Here is a 17,592-nt window from a genome sequence, read left to right as displayed (position 1 = left end):
CTCGGCTCTGACTCCAGAGGCTTAGGGACAAGTTCTACCCCCACTAGCTGGGAGCATCATGACTGTCAAACAGGAATGCCACTGCTCCCCATTCTAGAACCCTGACAGGGACCAAAGATCGAGAGCACCGGGGCATCTCGCTCTGCTGTGGTCTCCAGACAAGGTGGGGAAGATGCTGGCTGAGCAGCACCCTGAGGTGCACAGATGGCCAGGCGAGGCACCATGTCTTCCAGACCACAGGACAGGTAAGCAGGACCCCCCTGGAGACCAGGTTACTGGGGAGTGACTGCCAGACAGCAACGGAGTCCAAAGCCACATAGTTTATTGGGGGTCGGGGCCAAGGGGGCTGTGGTGGCAGGGTGGCTACGTGTCACAGTCCTCGGGGATGGCTGCTGTGATGATGAGTGAGGGCTCCATGACGCCCGGGCTCCCCAAGCTTTCTTCCGCACAGAGTCTCTGGCCAGGGAGCTGGGAGGCCAGGCTGCCCTGAGCCAGAGATGCCACAATGACCTCAGCAGAGCCCACCTCCAGCTCAGCGGGTGGCTGCAGCGCTACCACCACCATCTTCTCATCCTCAATGACCAGGTTCCGGAGCTTGCGCTGCCGTGGATTGTAGTTCTCCACTCGGTCGTGGATCTCCATGTGCCTCCGGAGGTGGGCCTAGGGGGCAAGGGGACTCAGGGCTGAGCAGGGAGGGAGCAGGGGACCCAAGGGGGCAGGAGGCGGGACACTGGCCCCAGGCCTACCTGCCGGGTGAACTTGTAGCCACACTCTGTGCACTCGAACTTCCTGACCCCCTTGTGCCTTCTAACATGCACACGCAGCTGCTCCACGGCTGTGGGAGGGAAGGGACCCCGGCATCAAGAGAGGCAGACATGGGCAGATGGTGCCGGGATGAGAGGCAGTCCTGGGGTGTACAGGCCCCACCACTGCACAGGCCCCATCGGCTCCAGGGGCACCCTACCACAGGACCCTCTGCAGCTCCCACCCCCACTTTGTAGCAGCTCCCAGCTCCTAACACACGGGAACAGAAGACAGTCTCTGGTGAGAAAGTTGCGCACCGAGAAAGAGCACATGAAAGCCACCGCTACACTTGACCTCTGCCCTCAGAGATGCTCCGGCTCCGGTCAGCTGGGACACAGCTCACCCTCTGCTCCCCATGGGGCACACCCAGGGAAGCAGGAGGGATGAAGCCCAGGTACCTTTGAAGGTCTTCCCGCAGATTTGGCAGAAATGGGGCCGGCCCTCCTGGTGGCGGCTGGCCACGTGCCTCAGCAGGGGCCCCTTCTCCGTGAAGCGCTGTTCACAGAACTCACAGCTGAAGGGCCTCTCACCGGTGTGGGTGCGGTTGTGCTTGTCCAGGCTGGCTGCGGGGACAAGGCGAGGGCTCAGCCACCAGGCCTCGGCCCCAGGCCCAGGAGAAGAAGGGCGGGCCTCACCTTGGGTGCGGAAGGTCTTGCCACAGAGGTGGCACTGGAAGGGCTTCTCGCCTGTGTGCGTGCGCAGGTGCATGTTAAGATTGGCCTTCTGGGTGAAGGCATGGCTGCAGAACTCACAGACATATGGCCGCTCGTTCCTGTCCGGGCAGGGGACACAAGCAGAAACCATCACCAAGGGAAGCAGTTCCCTTTGCTCTGCGACAGCGGGAGGACGCCTGGCCCCAGAGCCTAGGAAACCATCTAGGCAGAAGCACACAGGGCTGATGCGGTAGCTGGGCCCAAGCCAAGAGCGGCTGTGTGGCAGGAGGGCAGGGGCAGTGCCAGGAAAGGGGCACTAGCTCCATCCCAGAAGTCGCAGGACGCAAAGACCCTTGCAAGGACCTTAACCTCCAGTCCTCTCCCGCAGCCCTTCTGCCTGGCAAATGTCCTCCTCCCTCACGTGCCACTGCCACAGAGGCTACAGGTCTGGGACCCAGGCTGGAGGACGCCCTGTCCCAGGCAGGCCCAGGCAGACTCCGCCTTCCAGGCCCACTCACTGGCCAGCCGCCAGCAGCAGGGCCTGGGGAGTGACGGGCCAGGCCGCACCTGTGCTTGGCCTTGATGTGCATCTGCAGGCCGTTCCGGCTAGAGGCCCTGTGCCCACACTCCTCACACACGAACAGCTTCTCCCCACGGTGCTTGAAAGCCTCGTGCAGCTGCAGTTCCGTCCGTGACAGGAAGCACTTGGCACAGGTGGGACACTGTGGGGTAGACGGAGCAGGACCCGGGTGAGGACACGGAGGGGGCCCCCTGGTCCTCTGCATGGCAGAAACAATATGGCCTGCCTGGCTCTGACCACTGCCTCACAGCTGCCAGCTACCAGCCCAGCCCAGCTCGGCACTTACAGCGTGGGGCTTGGGCGCTCCGTGTAGTTTGATCAGGTGGCTCTGCAGGTCCTTCTTCTGCATGAACTGCTGGGAGCACGAGGAGCACTGGAAAACAGGCCCAAGGTCACCTTTTAGGCCACCCACACCATGGCGGCAGGAACCCGCAGAGGGCAGAGCCCCAGGACCTGGTGTGAAGGATGCTCCAAGGAGGGCCTCTGCTGCATGTATACAAGGACACTAAGCCTGCTCTCCAGGGGAAGACACAAGGACCCAGAAAGAGCAAGTGGCCCCACCCAAAAGTAGGGGACACCAAGTGGAAAGGAAAGGCTGGGCCAGCAAGGAAAAAGCGCCCAACATCATCCCACATACAGGGCTTGGCAGGAGGGATCCTGGGGCTGCCCCTCTGCCTATGCCCCTGGGGACAGGCTGAGCCTGACCTTGTAGGGCATCTCCCCCGTGTGGGACACCATGTGGACCCGCAGCTCCATCCTCCGGCGGAAGGTCTCCTGGCACACGGAGCACGTGAAGACCTGGCAGTGTGAGGGGCAAGCAGGGCCGGCATCAGGGGGGGGCTTCTGCCTGCGACAGCAGCCTCTGCCCGGGCTTCCACTCGCTGCTGGGAGGAGTCTGCCCGAGGGGGGGGACGCTAGGGTGGGAGAGGGCAACACGTGACCTGCCTGCCCGGACCCTGACCATCGCTGAACACTGCAAACCCACCATGCCAGGCTGGGGGCAAGGGCTGAGAGACCTCACCCACAGCCCCCACCCTGGCAACAGACCCCTAGGAAGAGGAGGGTGAGCTTAGCTGGTCATGTCATATGGGCCAGCCAGTGGGGAGGGGAGGTGACCAGGTGGCCTTTCTCAGCAGCCATCCCCCACCGAGGCACCCTTTCTCCAGAGTCCAGGGGCCCATGCACGCAAGTCCAAAATGCCTCCCACAAAGTCCTTCCTAAGCTGGTCCCTTCTGCTCTCAGGACCAGCGTCCCCACCTGTATGCCAGGGAGTAGACTCTGGCCTCCAAGGACACTCCAGCTCTCTTGAGTTTATAGTCCTAAGACAGTAGTCTCCCCTCTCAGATGGCAGGAAGACAAAGGCCAGCGTGCCCCTGCCCACAATGTCCTGGGCCAACCCACAAGTACCTGTTCCGAGCGGTTCATGCAATTCCGGGCCTCATGCTCCAGGAGGTTCTCTTTCCGAAAGTAACACTTGCCACATTTGGGACACTCAAAGGGTTTCTCCCCAGTGTGTTTCCTGCCAGGAAAAGCCACAGAGGGTGTGGGGCCTGAGTGGGGCCCACCTCTCCCTCACCCAGTGCCACTCTGGCTCCCCCAGCAGCAGGCTGGGCTCCACAGCAGAGAGAAGAGTAGCCCAAAGGCCTTCCATGGCTCCTGCATGGCTTGGTCAGGACTGGCTGATGATCCTGCACAGGTGCACCCAGAAACCCTCCTCCTTATGGGAGCCTGCACAGCGCCATCTGGAGGGGCCTCCCCAGAGCCACACGGCCCGGCTGGCCAACATCTCTGCAAAAACAGAAATAATCCCTGGGTCCTGGCTCCCTGGAGAAGCCACCCAGTCTGTCTGAACTTCTGTGGGTTTTACCATCAAAACTATAGCCAGCATCTGACCACTTGACCTTGCCTTCCACTGCTATCACCCAGTGCAGCCGGGCCATCCCTTGCACTGCTGCCCGAGCCTCCTACCTAGTGTCATACTCCATGCCTGCCTCCCAACAGATGTGAACTTTAGTAGCCAGAGGGGCCCTTATATATAGTCAGGCCTCCTCGACTCTTTGTCCCAACCCTGCAATACTGCCCATTTCACCCTGAGAAAAGGTCAGGGACCTACGGGCATAGCCAGCCGGCCCCTTACCTCAGGACCTTGCTCCCCAGGGCTGGCCTCCCTGATGTTTGCCAACCCACTGGCTCACCCCAGAGTCTCTGCTCTGGCCCTCTTCAACCCACAACACTCCCCTACAGCCATTCACTTGGTAAAATCCTCACCTCCTTTGAGTCTGCCCAAAATTGCTTTCTTTAAAACCGCAACCCGACCCCACCCTGAACTCCCCAACCTCTAGGGGAGGCTCTCCCCCTCCCTTCTTCTGAGGTGCTCCCATCTTCCACTGTAAAGCTGACATCTGTCAGTAACGTCTGCACGGCCCTGCTGAGAGGCAGGCTCCAAGTCTCTGCTTTATTTGCTAAAGCACCCAGAACAGTCTCGTCAGGCACCTGGCAGAACGGATGAGCTAAATGAACCTTGACCTCAGAACACCTGAGCAGCACCAGAACCACTCAGAAGTTCTCAGAAGCCAGTCATTTCTCTCACCCTCTGCCCCTCCATTGACTGTCCTCATCCCCTCCTAGTTCTCAGGACCAGTCCAGCAGCCTGCAGCCCGACGTAGGGATGGGGATGGTGCCTACACCCCAGTCTCACAGTAGAGGAGCATCAGACAGAGGTGGACCATCCTAGGGTGCCTCCCACACTGGCACTTTCCCAGGCCCCCCTGGCCGCAGCTGCCCCAAAGCAGGGTGAGCAAACATCACCCAGCAACAACTCCAATCCACCACTGCTGGCTTCCCAGAACGTCACACTGAAAAAGCATGTAGCCCAACCTGGCTTGGCAAGAAATCAGACTGATGACTTGGACTATGAAATGGCAGGTCTGGAAGGCATGTCACCTAGTTGCCACCTCTGGAGGCTTTGCAGGGACCTGGGGCAGTGCTGTCAAGAAAACTGTGACCACGGAAATGTTTGTCAACAGCCAAGGCCCACCTGTAACTAACTACTGAGCATCTGAAATGCAGCCACCGCATCTGAGAAACTGAACTCCTTTTTTCTTTGACTTTAAATTACCATAGCTTCATACAGCATCTCACTACCTTTTCGTATAACGCAGGCTTAACCATATAGTCCATTATGCTCCACTGATAACCTGAGGCTACTGGTTCCCCCAAATCACAAGAGGCACCACCCTAAAGACCGACATCTTGGCCCAAAGCCCACACTGCCCAAGGTCGGGCCTCATCCACAGCATGGGGCCATGGGTTTCTCCCATCCCCTTGCCAGAAAGCAGCTAGAGGTCAAGGTCCATACTGGGTGGAACTCATTGACAAGGTGTCCAGAAACCCATTTAGAGGGCTCAAAGTAGGAGAGGGAGGAAGAGGATCAGGTCCCTCCCAAGGCCTCATCCCTGATGATGAGAGGCAAGTCAATATCAGGCACTCCGTGAGTCGGTGATGAAGCCCCCAGTCCCCACATGGCCCAGAAGAAAGGAATGCAGGCCCTTCCCCCAATTAAATAGCAGACAGGAAAAGAAAATAGAAAAACAGACCGTTACCTGTTGTGCACTTTTAGGTAATATTTGCTGAGAAACTTTTTATGACATGTGGGGCATTCAACTGGCACCGCTGTACCTTTTCTGTTCTCAGCGGGCTCGGCTGCCAGGGCACCTGCACTCAGGGCTGGCTCAGCAGCACACGGCTTTCTGATCATGTTTGATTTCCTCCTGGTGGGCAACGTCTCAGTCTCTGAAACGTAATCACCATCCCCGTCGTCCTCAACTTGAACCACCACTTCCCACTAGAGCAGAAAAGGCAGCAGGAAGCGAGGTCACCAAATTTATTAGCAGGAGTTCTGGGGACAGATGTACAGGGCATCCTGCTTCATCCAGTTCCATCCCAAGGCCCAACCCACACACATCCCCAGATGATTCCCTTTCTCTGTGATTATTCCCATCAGGGTCCTAGGGCACGCCACAACGTTATCTTGGATGTGGAGGGCGGCGGCTCTATCTGTGGGGAGCTGAGGCTTGGCTGGATTTCAGCACTCGTAAGAAACACCAGTAACCACGAGGCCAGCTACCCAACCCCAAGGAACTGCCAATCCTGGATTCACAGAAAGCTCAGCCTGAGACTGCAGGATGCAGTCGGATTCCTGGGTTTGGAGAAAAACCTATTCCAAACCCACATAACAAAGATTCCATCTTGGGGTCCAGATTATCCCAGAAAAGTGTCAATCTCTATCCCCTGACTCCCACCTCCCCATTCCCAGCACCCTGGGCACAGTACCTCATTATTCCCGCCCTGCAGCTGGACACCTTCAGCCTCAAAGGGCCTTGGGGGCACTTTGCAATCCTCAGGCTCCTTGTCCTCTGGGGGACAGAGCTTCAAGGCCTGCTTGAGTTTCCCACGGTGGAAGGATGGGCTCTCACTCTGGGCAGGGAGACCAAGCTGAGGCCTGTCGGGGCTGTGACTGCCACTGATCTCCTGGTCCCTAGGGACCTGACCCAGCGTCTTTGAAACTTCCTCTTCCTCCAAGCCTGCCGGCTCCTTGAGGTGGCTGTTCACACTCAGGGACACAGGTTTCCCCAGCCCACTCTGGCCACTCGGTGCCTGCCCCACTGAGGTTTTGGGCTTGAAACTCTGGCACAGCTCCACAGCCTCTGGCACTCGCAACTCCCTGGCTGCCAAGAGCACCTGATCCCGGTTTCCTGAGGTGAGAGCAAGGTGACCAGTATAGAAAAAGTCCAACAGGAGACCAAAGATCTCAGCGAAGCCAGCAGGGAGAACAACACTGCCCCCTGAGCCATCCCCATAGAGGCTCTGGAAGAAGTGGCTGCAGCAGGCAAGGACACTCCAGTGTGCCTTGAACACCAGGCCCCCCACGTCCAGGGTGGCGTCGCAGTACTGGCCCTTTTCCCGCTGCTTGTTGAGCTCCTGGAGGACCCTCACGCTGTGCTGGATGAAGGAGCCGTCCATGATCTGTCTGGAGGAGAGGAAGGCAGAAGTGACATCCAGGCCAGTCCTACCCAGGAGCAGCAAGGGAAAGACCCTGGACTGGGGGGAGAGACTCCACTCAGTCACATTTATCTCAACGAGGGCTTGGGGCAAGGTGAGAGGGTGCCAGCTTGAGCCAGGAGGGCACCGAGCGCCTCCCCGGGGGTGGGGGCCAGGTGAGCGGCACACACTGGGTGAGCGGAAGCACGGCTTGGCCGGGGACAGGGTCGTGAGGAAGTGCTGGTGGGAGGAATCAGTGTGGGAAGAGGGACGGACGATCAGCACGAGCTGGCCGGCCTTGCGCGGCGAGAAGACCCGCGGCAGGGCAGAGCTGCGGGTGCGGACAGCGGAGCAGAACCCACGCCGCGCCCACACATCCCGGGCCACCGGGCGGAAGGCGTCCACGGGGCCCGCAGCCCTTCCCTCCCTCGCCGCCGCCCCCTCCCGCGGCCTCCTCACCCGGGCCTGTGCTCCCGGTGCCGGCCCCACCGACCCTGGACCTCGTCGTCGCCACAGCCCCCCTGCTCAACTGCCCGGGCCGTACGTGCCCCGCCGACCGTACGGAGACGCAGCCGTCTCCGCCGCCGCCGCCGCCGCCGCCGGACGTGACGTCAGGGCGCGCCGGAAGGGGCGAAAGCCTGGGAGGTGCCGGGCTTCTGGCTCCGCCCTCGAGGGCGTGGCCAGGCAGAGAACGGCCAATGGAATGGGGAGAGGGGTCCAGGCCCGGGGCGCTCGGCGGTTGGCTCGGCTCTCGATGTTGCTTAGCAACGCCAAGCTGGGCGACGGCTGGTTGCGCGGCTGGGGCTGGGTCCCGGGTTCCGGCTGCGGTGGGTCCCCGCGGCGCTCTCAGCCTGCTGGAAGCCGCGCCCCACCCTGGCCCCAGACAGCAAGCGCAGCCAGGACGCACATTTCAGCGCTTTATTGGCAGAGCCTGGGAGCCCGGGGCGGCCTCCGGCGAGCTTACACTCCCCGAGCCCAAACTGAAGAGTCCAAAGGCCTCCGGGACAGCGCAGGGCGTGCGCGCCTCGCTTGACCCTCGGCCCTCGGGACAGGGGAGGCGGGGTCAGGTGGAGCCGCAGCGCCTCGTGTAGTCCTGGATGGAGGCCTGGAAGTGCTCGGTGCTGTTGAGATCTGGGCGGCACAGGATCACATAGCACTTGGGGAGGAAGTAACCGCTGAAGCCGCTGCTCAGGCTGCTCAGCGCCGCCAGCACGTTGACCGCGGGCAGGTATTTGCCCTGGTAGACGCTGGCTGTGGTGAAAAAGCCAATCCAGGACACGAAGTTGAGGAGCAGACTGAAGGTGACGCATTTGGCCTCGTTGTAGTTCTCCGGCAGGTCCTTACCCAGGTAGCTGCAGGCAAAGGCGCTGACGGACAGCAGGCCATTGTAGGCAAAGGCCACCATGAAGCCCGGGGAGTTGGCCTCCGTGCAGTCAAGCACCACCAGCTGAGGGAAGCGCTGGTACTCCCTGGTGGGCAACGGGGTCCACACCGCAAGCCAAGTTACACAGATGAGCAGCTGGGCCATGGAGCTGATCACCACAAAGAGGCGGGGACCATGGTTTTGGACCCAGGCCTGGTAGAAGGTGGGTACCTTGGCGGAAAACTTGAAGATGAAGACCAGTTGGAAGGAGCGGATTGTCAGGCAGGACAGGAAGATGGCAAAGCCGAGGGCAAAGAGGCCTTGGCGCAACAAGCATGTGGCCAGGGTGGGCTCCCCAAAAAAGCCATAGAGCCCACAGCTGCCCCCTGCCAGGGAGCCCAGCATAAAGAAGCACAGCCTGCCCCCAGCTGACCTCACCACCGGGGTGTCTAAGTGCCAGGCAAACAGGCCAGCAGTCCCAGCCACCAGCAGCAACAGCAGCGTATTAGCTGCCAGCAGCACCCAAGAGATAGGCTCATGCCAAGTCAAAAACACCACAGTGCGTAGGAAGCAGGATTCACTTCCCTCAGGTGCCCACTCTTCTTTCCCACAAGGCTGGCAGCTGTGGAGGTCTGGAAGGAAAGGCGGAGGGGAGTCCTAAGGGCTAGTGGAGCAGTTCAGGAATGAGGAAGGGAGACCACATTGATCTGCAAAGTGCTGCGAGGGAGATACCACAGGAGCTGGAGATGGGGGTAGCCCTGAGTGGGGTCCTGAGGCCATGTGTTTCCTCAAGATGCCTGTGTGAATTAGATTCTGGAGACCCTTGGGTAGGTTATGTATGGCTCGTGATCCCAGAAGGGGCTTGCAAACCAAGAGGTCCCTAGGGAGGGCTTTACTCTGGTTGCTCTGCCCACCTGCCAGTGAGGCTATGATCCAATAGGAGCAGCCAGCCCCAAAGGAAGGGCATTTTCTTCTCTCCCCAGCACTTCCGTGCTAAAATCCACCTAGCCAAATCCGCCTTCCTGTGCTGCCACTCTGTGGTTTCTCTGACTCTGAGAACAGAAGAGATGCGTTCCCATGCCCATAGAGATCATAAAAGGAAAAGAATGTGGCTCATGGCGTCCAACTCTGGGCTGAGCCCTTAGTTGCCTTAATTTGCTCTCTGATCTTGGCCTTGCATCACTGGGTATAGTATGCTGTTTTTTCAGCTGCAGATACAGTTTCTTCATTCAGGCCAAGCTGTTCAGGTGCTAGCTACAGCATGGGCAATAGAAGGGACTTCACACAGATAGCAGGGAAGGGTACAAGGGAACGTAGCTACCTCTGCTTGCATAAAGAGGTTGAATTTAGGATAAAATTGTGCCTGTAGGAATGGGGCTGGGAGCTCTCTAGTAAAAGACATAGTGGGTCTGAGGATTTTAACAGGTTGTTTCTTTCTGCTTCCTCAGAATTCAGTCTGGTGACAGGTATTCTTCAGCCTATACCTAACTAGCAGTGAAGCGAGCAAGGCCCTGGTTCTGTGCATGTGTGGCCTGAGGGAGAGCCCCTCTTCTGCTGTACAAACCCTAGGAGTGCCCAGTCCTTCACCCACTCACTTGATCACTCACCACTCTTGTTGAGGAAGGTGCCGGCCTCACAGGGCACACACTCAAAGCAACAGTGGTAGAAACCCACAACTACTCGCTGGTGCCCTTCAAGACAGTTGCTGGAGCACACAGACTCAGGCACCTGCAAGAAGCCACAGGTGTTCTGTAACCACATGGCCAAGTCAAGGAATACTCACAGGTGGAATGGGAAATAGTCTCTGTGCATCTGCCTTCACAGCTCACTCCCAGAGCAGAACCCCTGGTTTTATAAACCAGCGCAGCAGGCCATCTGGGTGCTGCCTGTGGGGCTTCCCCAGCAGGGCTGGATAGAGGCATGTTGGCCTGGTACCTGGGATCTCCCTCCTGCTCTGTGTAATCTATGTCAACAGTATCCTTGGGCTGCAGGCTGCCCATAAAGCAGTCATCTGGTAAGTGACCATGTCTCTATTACCTGGTTGTCTTCTCCGTGCCACCGGATTTTGGTTTTATTTATGTCCAGCTGAACTGGAGGCCACGTGGAGGAGCCGATGACCCTGAAGGTCCACTTGGGACCACTCCAGTCCCAGGCAATTATGTCATAGCCACTGAGAGGGTCCCCGTTGTCATTAAATATCACAGTGTCCTCGTGTAGAAGGAAATTCACCTTGCGGATCTGCTCTAGAAGCTGAAATACACAGGGATCAGGGAGCTGCCGTAGATGGCAAATGTTGCTCCTCCTCAACCCACCCAGACCTGGAAGGATCAGGAATCAAGTGCCTGGGGCCTTATGCTTCTATTTGGGTGGTTTCAGGCCATCTGGAAATTCAGAGCCCTCCTTCCCCTCCAAGGAAACCCCTCAACCCTCCCAACCAGGCTTCTGAGAGGAAGTTTCTAACAAAGGACCCCTTTACAGTGATTTTTAGTCCTGGATATGAAGCATGGTGAGTGGGAGGGGCTGAGGTTCAGAGAATTGAAGCCTAAGAGAGGGGATCAGCCCTCTGGTCAATGGCCTTTGTCCTCTGCCCCCAACACTTAGTTGGGCAGAGAGTGATCACTCTGGTTTCCTCAGGAAAGCACCCTGTTTCAGGGTGCCAGGGGTAGGGCCACCTTACCTGCCAGGGGTAGACTCGGTCCCTGGAACAGGCTCCAGAGGCACAGCCCAGGAGCTGGTGGAGGCCATGGGCTGCTGCGTAGACAGCCCGGTAGGCATTGTAGGCAGAGCTCATGGAGAATGCTCCGAGTGTGGGCATCTGCTGTACTGTGAAAGCTTGGCACTCTCTGCAGAGTTGGTTGCTGCTGCACCAGGAGTCCCTGGAGCAAGGCCTATGGGCTGCCTTCTTTGCCCGGACGTAGGCCTCTTCAAACTCCTTCAGACCAGGGACAAGCTTCTGCTGGATGGCCACGCCCAACACTGTGCCAATGCCCCAGATCCTGGGCAGGCTGCTAATATGTCTGGAGATGGCCCAGTCTTCTGAAGCGATCCACACCTTGGCAGTCAGCTTGGCCAGGACCACGGACTCGAAGAACACCCTGGCCAGCTGCCTGCTGGAGAAAACGACCACAACAGTGGTCCTTGCTCGGTCCAGGTGGTACATCATGCTCTGCATCCTCTCATTACCCGGCTGGGCAGAGAAGGGTATGATGTCCTTGAAGGCAATGCAGATGCCCTGCTGGGTGGCCTGCTCCTCCAGTGCCTGCACCCCCAGCTGCCCATAGTCGCCGTCGCTGCCCACCAATGAGATCCAGACCCACCCAAACCTCTGCAGCAGTAGCACCATGATCTCCACCTGGTACTTATCGCTGGGGATAGTGCGCAGAAACGAGGGGTAATACCGCTTCACTCCAAGCATCACACTGCTGGCCTCGTAGCTGATCTGCGGGGGTTCAGTTCAGCAAGTTCAGTGGCATCAGTCTCAATCAGGGCCCCCACGTGCTGGCCCTGTTCTGGGCACCGGGACCCAGGGATGCGGGACACATGGTCCCTGCCCTGGTTCTCAAGGAGAGTTCTAGTGGACATAGGAGGCTGACGAGTTTCATGCGGAAAAGAGGCAGAAACCCAAGGAGGGAGTTCTGAGAGAAGAAAAGGAAGGGAACAAAAGCTGCACACAGTGAGTGAAATGACCCAAGAGGTTGGATGCCAGAAGAAGGAGCACAAAAGTAGGTATGTGGTTAGGCCAAGGGGGCCTTAACTGTCAGGCTAAGATACTTGGTCTTTATCTGTAGGCCATTGGGAGCCCCTAAATATTTAGGCAGAGAAGTGATATATTCAGACTTGTGTTTTAGGAGTGTATCTCTCATTTCAATGAGGAACATGTTAGAAAAGGCTCAAAACCAGAGTCAGGGAGAACCCCTAGAAGGCTGATGGGATCGTCTAGATGAGAGCGCTTGGTGGTCTGAGTTAGAGCTGTGGCGGTGGTGATGAAGAAGAGGGGATGGACCTGGCAGCATTTAGAGGGTAGAAGCAGAGGGCATGGTGATGGGCTAACTATGGGGGTGTGGGACAGAGGAATTTGGGTAGGCCTGTTGGGTTCCTGGCTTGAGTAGAGATGGTCACTCTTTAGGCAGGTGGGCAAGAAGGGGGATGCAGGAAGAAAAGAAGCTCTAGTTGTATAGGGAGGTAAGCTCAGTTTGGGGCCTGTGGGTCCATGAAGTGGAGACCCTAGATGAGCATCCAGAAATGAGGCTCAGTGCTTAGAACTCAAGACAGAAGGGATATTTGGGTGGCTTAGTGGTTGAGTATCTGCCTTCGGTTCAGGACATGATCTCGTAGTTCTGGAATCGAGTCCTACATCGGGCTCCTACATGGAGCCTGCTTCTCCTCCCTCTGCCTATGTCTCTGCCTCTCTGTGTGTCTCTCATGAATAAATAAATAAAATCTTAAAAAAAAAAAAAAAAACTCAGGACAGAAGCTAGAGACCAGGAAATTGAGCCACGGGGCCCATGGCTTGTGTAGGGGTTCTGAATAAATTGCCTCAAGATATGCCACTTTGTCTTGTGGGTTAATTTCCAATTGGAAATAATTAAGGCACAACAAACTCAAGAAAAAAAACTTTGACCTTTCCCCTAACTGCCTAAAAGAATTTAGTTAGCTGAACTGCTCTAGGTGAGGGAGCTGTCACCCTAGGTAACTGCATTATAATAGGAACTAGATATGGTGGGCAGCGGGATCTTAGCAAAGTCTGATTTGTTGAAATTCTTCTCTATGTTCCATTGTTCCTGGATGGCCCAGCAAACATTTGTTTACTAAGCATTTACTTTCTTTTCTCTTCCTGCGAATTGTCTTCCTCTCCTTTGAAGTCCCAGACCCCAACCAGTTTCTCCTTGGTTCAGAATAGCAATTAAGCCCCATTTCTGCCTGTCTTTGAACCTCTCCCTATACATGTAAAACTTTGACTTTCTCCTATTAATCTGTCTCATGTCAATTTAATGTTCAGACCAGCCAGAAGAATCCTGAAGAGTAGAGTAAAATTTTTACTCCCAACACCTGGCTAGGAAAGGGAGCATCCTGCACTCTGGGAATCATCCACCTTTTCAGAAGAGTCTAAAGAGGAAACTGAGGAGGAGGGGGAGGTGCCATAAGTGAGAGAGGGCAGGTCATAAGGAGGGGGAGGTGCCATAAGTGAGAGAGGCCCTCCAGATCACAAGAGCAAGTGGTGGCAGCTGGGGTAGGGGGCTGAGAAGCGAATGACAAGAGGGAGAAGCAAACAAAGCTAGAGAGCTCTGCAGATAAGTTTCCACAGAAAGAGGGCAGAGGGAGACCCATGCTGGGAACAGAGGTGCCTGGAAGATGGAGGGGGTAAGGCCAGGAGAGGTGGAGGAGGAAGCAGGAGGCTGGCAAGCAGAGGAGAGCATGAGGCCCAGGGGGACAGCACCCTGAGTGGGGGACCAAACCTCTAGGCCTGACCTGGGAGGGAGGGAAGGAAGCCAGGAAGGAAGGAGGGCCTGGGAGAAGTAGAGAGGTTCGTGGGGGTAGGAAACAAAGAGTGTTCCATCCTTCACAAAGGAGATGGAATGTTGGGAGGAGTAAAGGGCAGCAGTTTCAGAGAATGGGTTTTCTCAGGAGCATTGAGGCCAGGGGTCTGGATGCAGCACCTGGGGGGAAGAAATGCTGGAGTGCAGATTGCGATGGGGCAGGGCCTCCTGCAATGTGACTAATGAGCAGTGATCACCCAGGAGATCCAGGGGCTCAGACTGGCCTGGGGGCCCAGCAGCTCCTGCCCACCACCCCTAGCCCACACTGGACTTGACAGAAGGGGAGACGGACACCCTGTCAGGGCACCAGCTTACCACAGGCACCAGAAACGGGCTCAGCAGGGCTGCAGCGGTGGCAGCATGGTTGGTGGTGTCAGGTCCAATCACCGCCAGGGCGGCCGGGGAATAGTGGGAAGGGTCTGCTTGGATCTCTATGTGATGTGTCCCCAGCGTGGAGAGTACGTTGAGTGTGGCGTACACATTGGCTGACTCTGAGCACACGTCATACAGCTGGTACCCCAGGGTGACATTAGGCAGCAGTGTTGTGGAGTTGTTGATCTCCTCAATGCCAAACCGCATGGCCTGAAAGAGGTGGTAGCCATGGCCATTGAAGCTGTTGGGCCTGTAGAGAAAGCCAAGCTGAGAGCCGAGAAGGGCAAGGCCTTGCCGAAACCCTCTTTGGGGGGTAGAGAGGAAACTCTGAGGTCATCTGTCCAGTCCCCTACAACCAGGACCTCAATGTGGGCCCTGTACCATACACACAGTTGTGTTAATAGGCCTTTGCAGGGGTTGGGGTGGGGAACAAGTTGGAGGAACCACATACCATGCCTCCCCAGATAAGCATATTAGCATTGAAAGGCTGATGAAGTCCTGTATCAGAGACACGTGCTGTATTAATCAGGGTTCTCTAGAGAAACAGAACCAACTGGACATATATGTAGAGAGAAAGGTTATTTTAAGGAATTAGCTCGTATGATTATGGGGCTGGCAAGTCTGATGTTTGCAGGGCAGGTTAGAAATTCCCTTAATGGTAGATGCTGCAGTCTTGAGTCTGAAGGCAGAATTCCTTCCTTTTTAGGGGACCTCAGTCTTTTAAGGTCTTCAACTGATTGGATGAGGCCCACCCACACAATGGAAGGCAATCTGCTTTACTCACCCATCGATTTATTTATTTTTTTAAAGATTTTATTTATTAGATACACAGATTGAGAGAGAGAAAGAGAGAAAGAGAGAGGCAGAGACACAGGCAGAGGGAGAAGCAGGCTCCATGCAGGGAGCCCGACGTGGGACCCGATCCCAGGTCTCCAGGATCACGCCCTGGACCAAAGGTGGCGCTAAACTGCTGCGCCACCGGGGCTGCCCTCACCTGTCGATTTAAATGTTAACCTTCGCAGCAACATCTAGACTGGTGTTTGGCTAAACAACTGAATACTATACCCTAGTCAGGATAACACATAAAGTTAGCCACACACCTGTTTAACCTTGTTTAGCTAATGCTACTCACCAGGACACTCATGAATGGGGTGAGGGCCTGTGTTCCTCCCTACCTCTTGGGAACTGCTAGCTGGATCCCAACAGGGGCATGGTTCAGCTCTGCTTAAAGAGTGTGCAAGCACATTTCACTTTCCAACCTCTCTGCTTGTTAGAAGGGTCTTCCGTCATTCTATCACTTCTGTCCTCGAGTCCCTTGGAGGAAACTCAGTGAGTGCCTCCCACCATGACACCTTCAGAAGTGGGTATCCATGTGTCTCCTCTACCCCAAATCTTCTCTTCCCAGCTCCTATCTGTATCTCTTTGGCCAGTCTTCATGCACTAGGCTTTCCAGAACCTTCCTGTGTGACAGATGTGCTTCATGTTTAAGGCATCTGCCACTGGGTCTCGATCCAGCCTCAAGCCTCCCAGATCTTAGACTTGCACAGATACCACTCGTCTTTTTTTTTTTTTTTTAAGATTTTATTTATTCATAGAGACACAGAGAAAGAGAGAGAGAGAAGCAGGCTCCATGCAGAGAGCCTAACATGGGACTCGATCCAGGGTCTCCAGGATCACACCCTGGGCTGCAGGCAGCGCTAAACCCCTGCACCACCGGGGCTGCCCACCACTTGTCTTCTTTAGGAGAAAAGCAGATGCTTTTCTCTACCAAGACTGTCGACTTGATGAAGGCAAGGCACCAATCTAAAGAATCTTTACTAAGCTAAAGCATCTACTGCTGTGTGCCTTCCATTTACCCTGCATGGAAAACCACACTCACCATCGGGAGACCCAGAGAGGAATAGGGAGGACACGGAAGCAGGGAAAAGCCATGATTGCTTAACCTTTGCTGCCTACTTATGTCACAAATCCTGGATCAACTGGAATGGGATTACAATACAAAGCACTCTAATAGTGAAGACAAAATAACATATTATAAAGTGGAACCTGAGCAGAAGTGCCAGGGAAGGTCCAGCCAGGGCTTGAAGGTAGTGACCTAGGAGGGGGAGGGACTGGAGATAGTTCAGGAGGCGGCCCCAGAGGCAGAAAGGGCAGGCAGAGGTCCTTCTAGGCACAGGCCCCTCACTCACCTGTCACAGAGGGTCACCATGGGCCTGCGTCTCACCCCGGGACAGTCAGAGTGCAGAGGGAACAGACCTGCAAGTAGGTAATCCCCAGGGAGGCTGAAATCAGGAGATGACTCTGTGTTGTGGCAGCTGAGGGCCCAGCAGCAGGAGAGGGAGAGCTGCAAGCTGACCAGGTGAGCTGCCAGGAGTGACATGCTGGCCACACAGTCCTGTGCCTGGCATGGCCGAGCAGAGCCCTCTGACCAGGTTGGCCGTTTAAATAGAATAGATGGCAGCTGCCCAGATGCTTCCCAACTTCATGCTTGTGCCAGGGGTGGGGCTGAAATCCAGTTGTAGGAACCTGGCTGCTTGCCGTGGCCTTCTGGGCCTGTGGTCCTGCTCAGGAACTCAGCAGGGGGAAAGAACAGATGCAAACCAGGTGGCAGCCACTGACCCTTCCTCTGCATGGTTGTGGCTTCTGTTCTTGCTCTGGTGCCTGTGGCTTCTTCACCTGGCTCAGAAAGGGAGCCCCCCCACCCTGGGGCGCCTGGTTGGCTCAGTGGGCTGAGCAGCTGACTCCACCTTGGCTCAGGTCTTGACCTCAGGGTCTTTTTTTTTTTTTTTAATTTTTTTAATATGTTTTATTTATTTATGGTAGTCACAGAGAGAGAGAGAGAGAGAGAGAGAGAGAGAGAGGCAGAGAGAGAAGCAGGCTCCGTGCACCAGGAGCCCGACGTGGGATTCGATCCCGGGTCTCCAGGATCGCGCCCTGGGCCAAAGGCAGGCGCTAAACCGCTGCGCCACCCAGGGATCCCTTGACCTCAGGGTCTTGAGTGAAAGCCCAGCGCTGGGCTCCAACCTGGGTGTGGAGTCTACTTAAAGAAAGGGAGCCCTGGCATTTTGGGGGACGGTGGTCAGAGAAAGGAGGCAGGGACACAGCTTCTCCAGGGGATAGAAGGTGGAGGGAGCTGTGGGTTTTAGAACCTTTTACTTGGGCCTCAGTTTACCAAATGAGACATGGCTTTGAGTTGATGTGGTCCCAGTCCTCAGTTTTCTGACACTGAAATTTTGAGTGAAT

At 56.3% G+C, this 17,592-nt stretch overlaps 2 protein-coding genes and 1 long non-coding RNA gene across 6 annotated transcripts; 1 reads left to right on the top strand and 2 right to left on the bottom strand.

The window, feature by feature from the left end:
- Window positions 1–305: 305 nt before the first annotated feature.
- ZBTB48 (zinc finger and BTB domain containing 48) lies at window positions 306–7,695 on the bottom strand. Of its 3 annotated transcripts, none has more exons than XM_025427300.3 (11): window positions 7,537–7,695; window positions 6,370–7,066; window positions 5,640–5,881; window positions 3,445–3,556; window positions 2,743–2,835; window positions 2,324–2,410; window positions 2,025–2,179; window positions 1,440–1,576; window positions 1,203–1,367; window positions 747–835; window positions 306–660 (listed from the first exon to the last, which is right to left on the bottom strand). In XM_025427300.3, the coding sequence occupies exons 2-11, from the start codon at window positions 7,057–7,059 to the stop codon at window positions 364–366; spliced, it is 2,067 nt and encodes a 688-aa protein (XP_025283085.1). In that variant the 5' UTR covers window positions 7,060–7,066; window positions 7,537–7,695; the 3' UTR covers window positions 306–363. The 3 variants fall into 3 exon arrangements, with proteins under 3 accessions (XP_025283085.1, XP_025283087.1, XP_025283086.1); XM_025427302.3 differs by having other exon boundaries at window positions 6,370–7,062; window positions 7,537–7,694; XM_025427301.3 differs by having other exon boundaries at window positions 6,370–7,137; window positions 7,537–7,690.
- Window positions 7,696–7,981: 286 nt separating this feature from the next.
- TAS1R1 (taste 1 receptor member 1) lies at window positions 7,982–17,148 on the bottom strand. 2 transcript variants are annotated; one of them, XM_025427303.3, is made up of 6 exons: window positions 16,539–17,137; window positions 14,293–14,599; window positions 11,118–11,879; window positions 10,478–10,690; window positions 10,048–10,168; window positions 7,982–9,072 (listed from the first exon to the last, which is right to left on the bottom strand). In XM_025427303.3, exons 1-6 carry the CDS (start codon window positions 16,727–16,729, stop codon window positions 8,141–8,143), a joined length of 2,526 nt encoding a protein of 841 aa, XP_025283088.1. In that variant the 5' UTR covers window positions 16,730–17,137; the 3' UTR covers window positions 7,982–8,140. The 2 variants fall into 2 exon arrangements, with proteins under 2 accessions (XP_025283088.1, XP_048966508.1); XM_049110551.1 differs by lacking the exon at window positions 10,478–10,690 and having other exon boundaries at window positions 16,539–17,148.
- Window positions 8,524–10,458, top strand: LOC125755145 (uncharacterized). Its single transcript, XR_007410887.1, has 2 exons — window positions 8,524–8,663; window positions 9,889–10,458. It is a non-coding gene; the product is annotated as an uncharacterized LOC125755145 (long non-coding RNA).
- Window positions 17,149–17,592: the final 444 nt, after the last annotated feature.

Source organism: Canis lupus, chromosome 5 (genome assembly GCF_003254725.2).
Source record: "Canis lupus dingo isolate Sandy chromosome 5, ASM325472v2, whole genome shotgun sequence".
Lineage (NCBI taxonomy): Eukaryota > Metazoa > Chordata > Mammalia > Carnivora > Canidae > Canis > Canis lupus.
The sequence above is the reverse complement of the archived record's forward strand: the minus strand, read 5'-3'. Positions and strand labels throughout refer to the sequence as shown.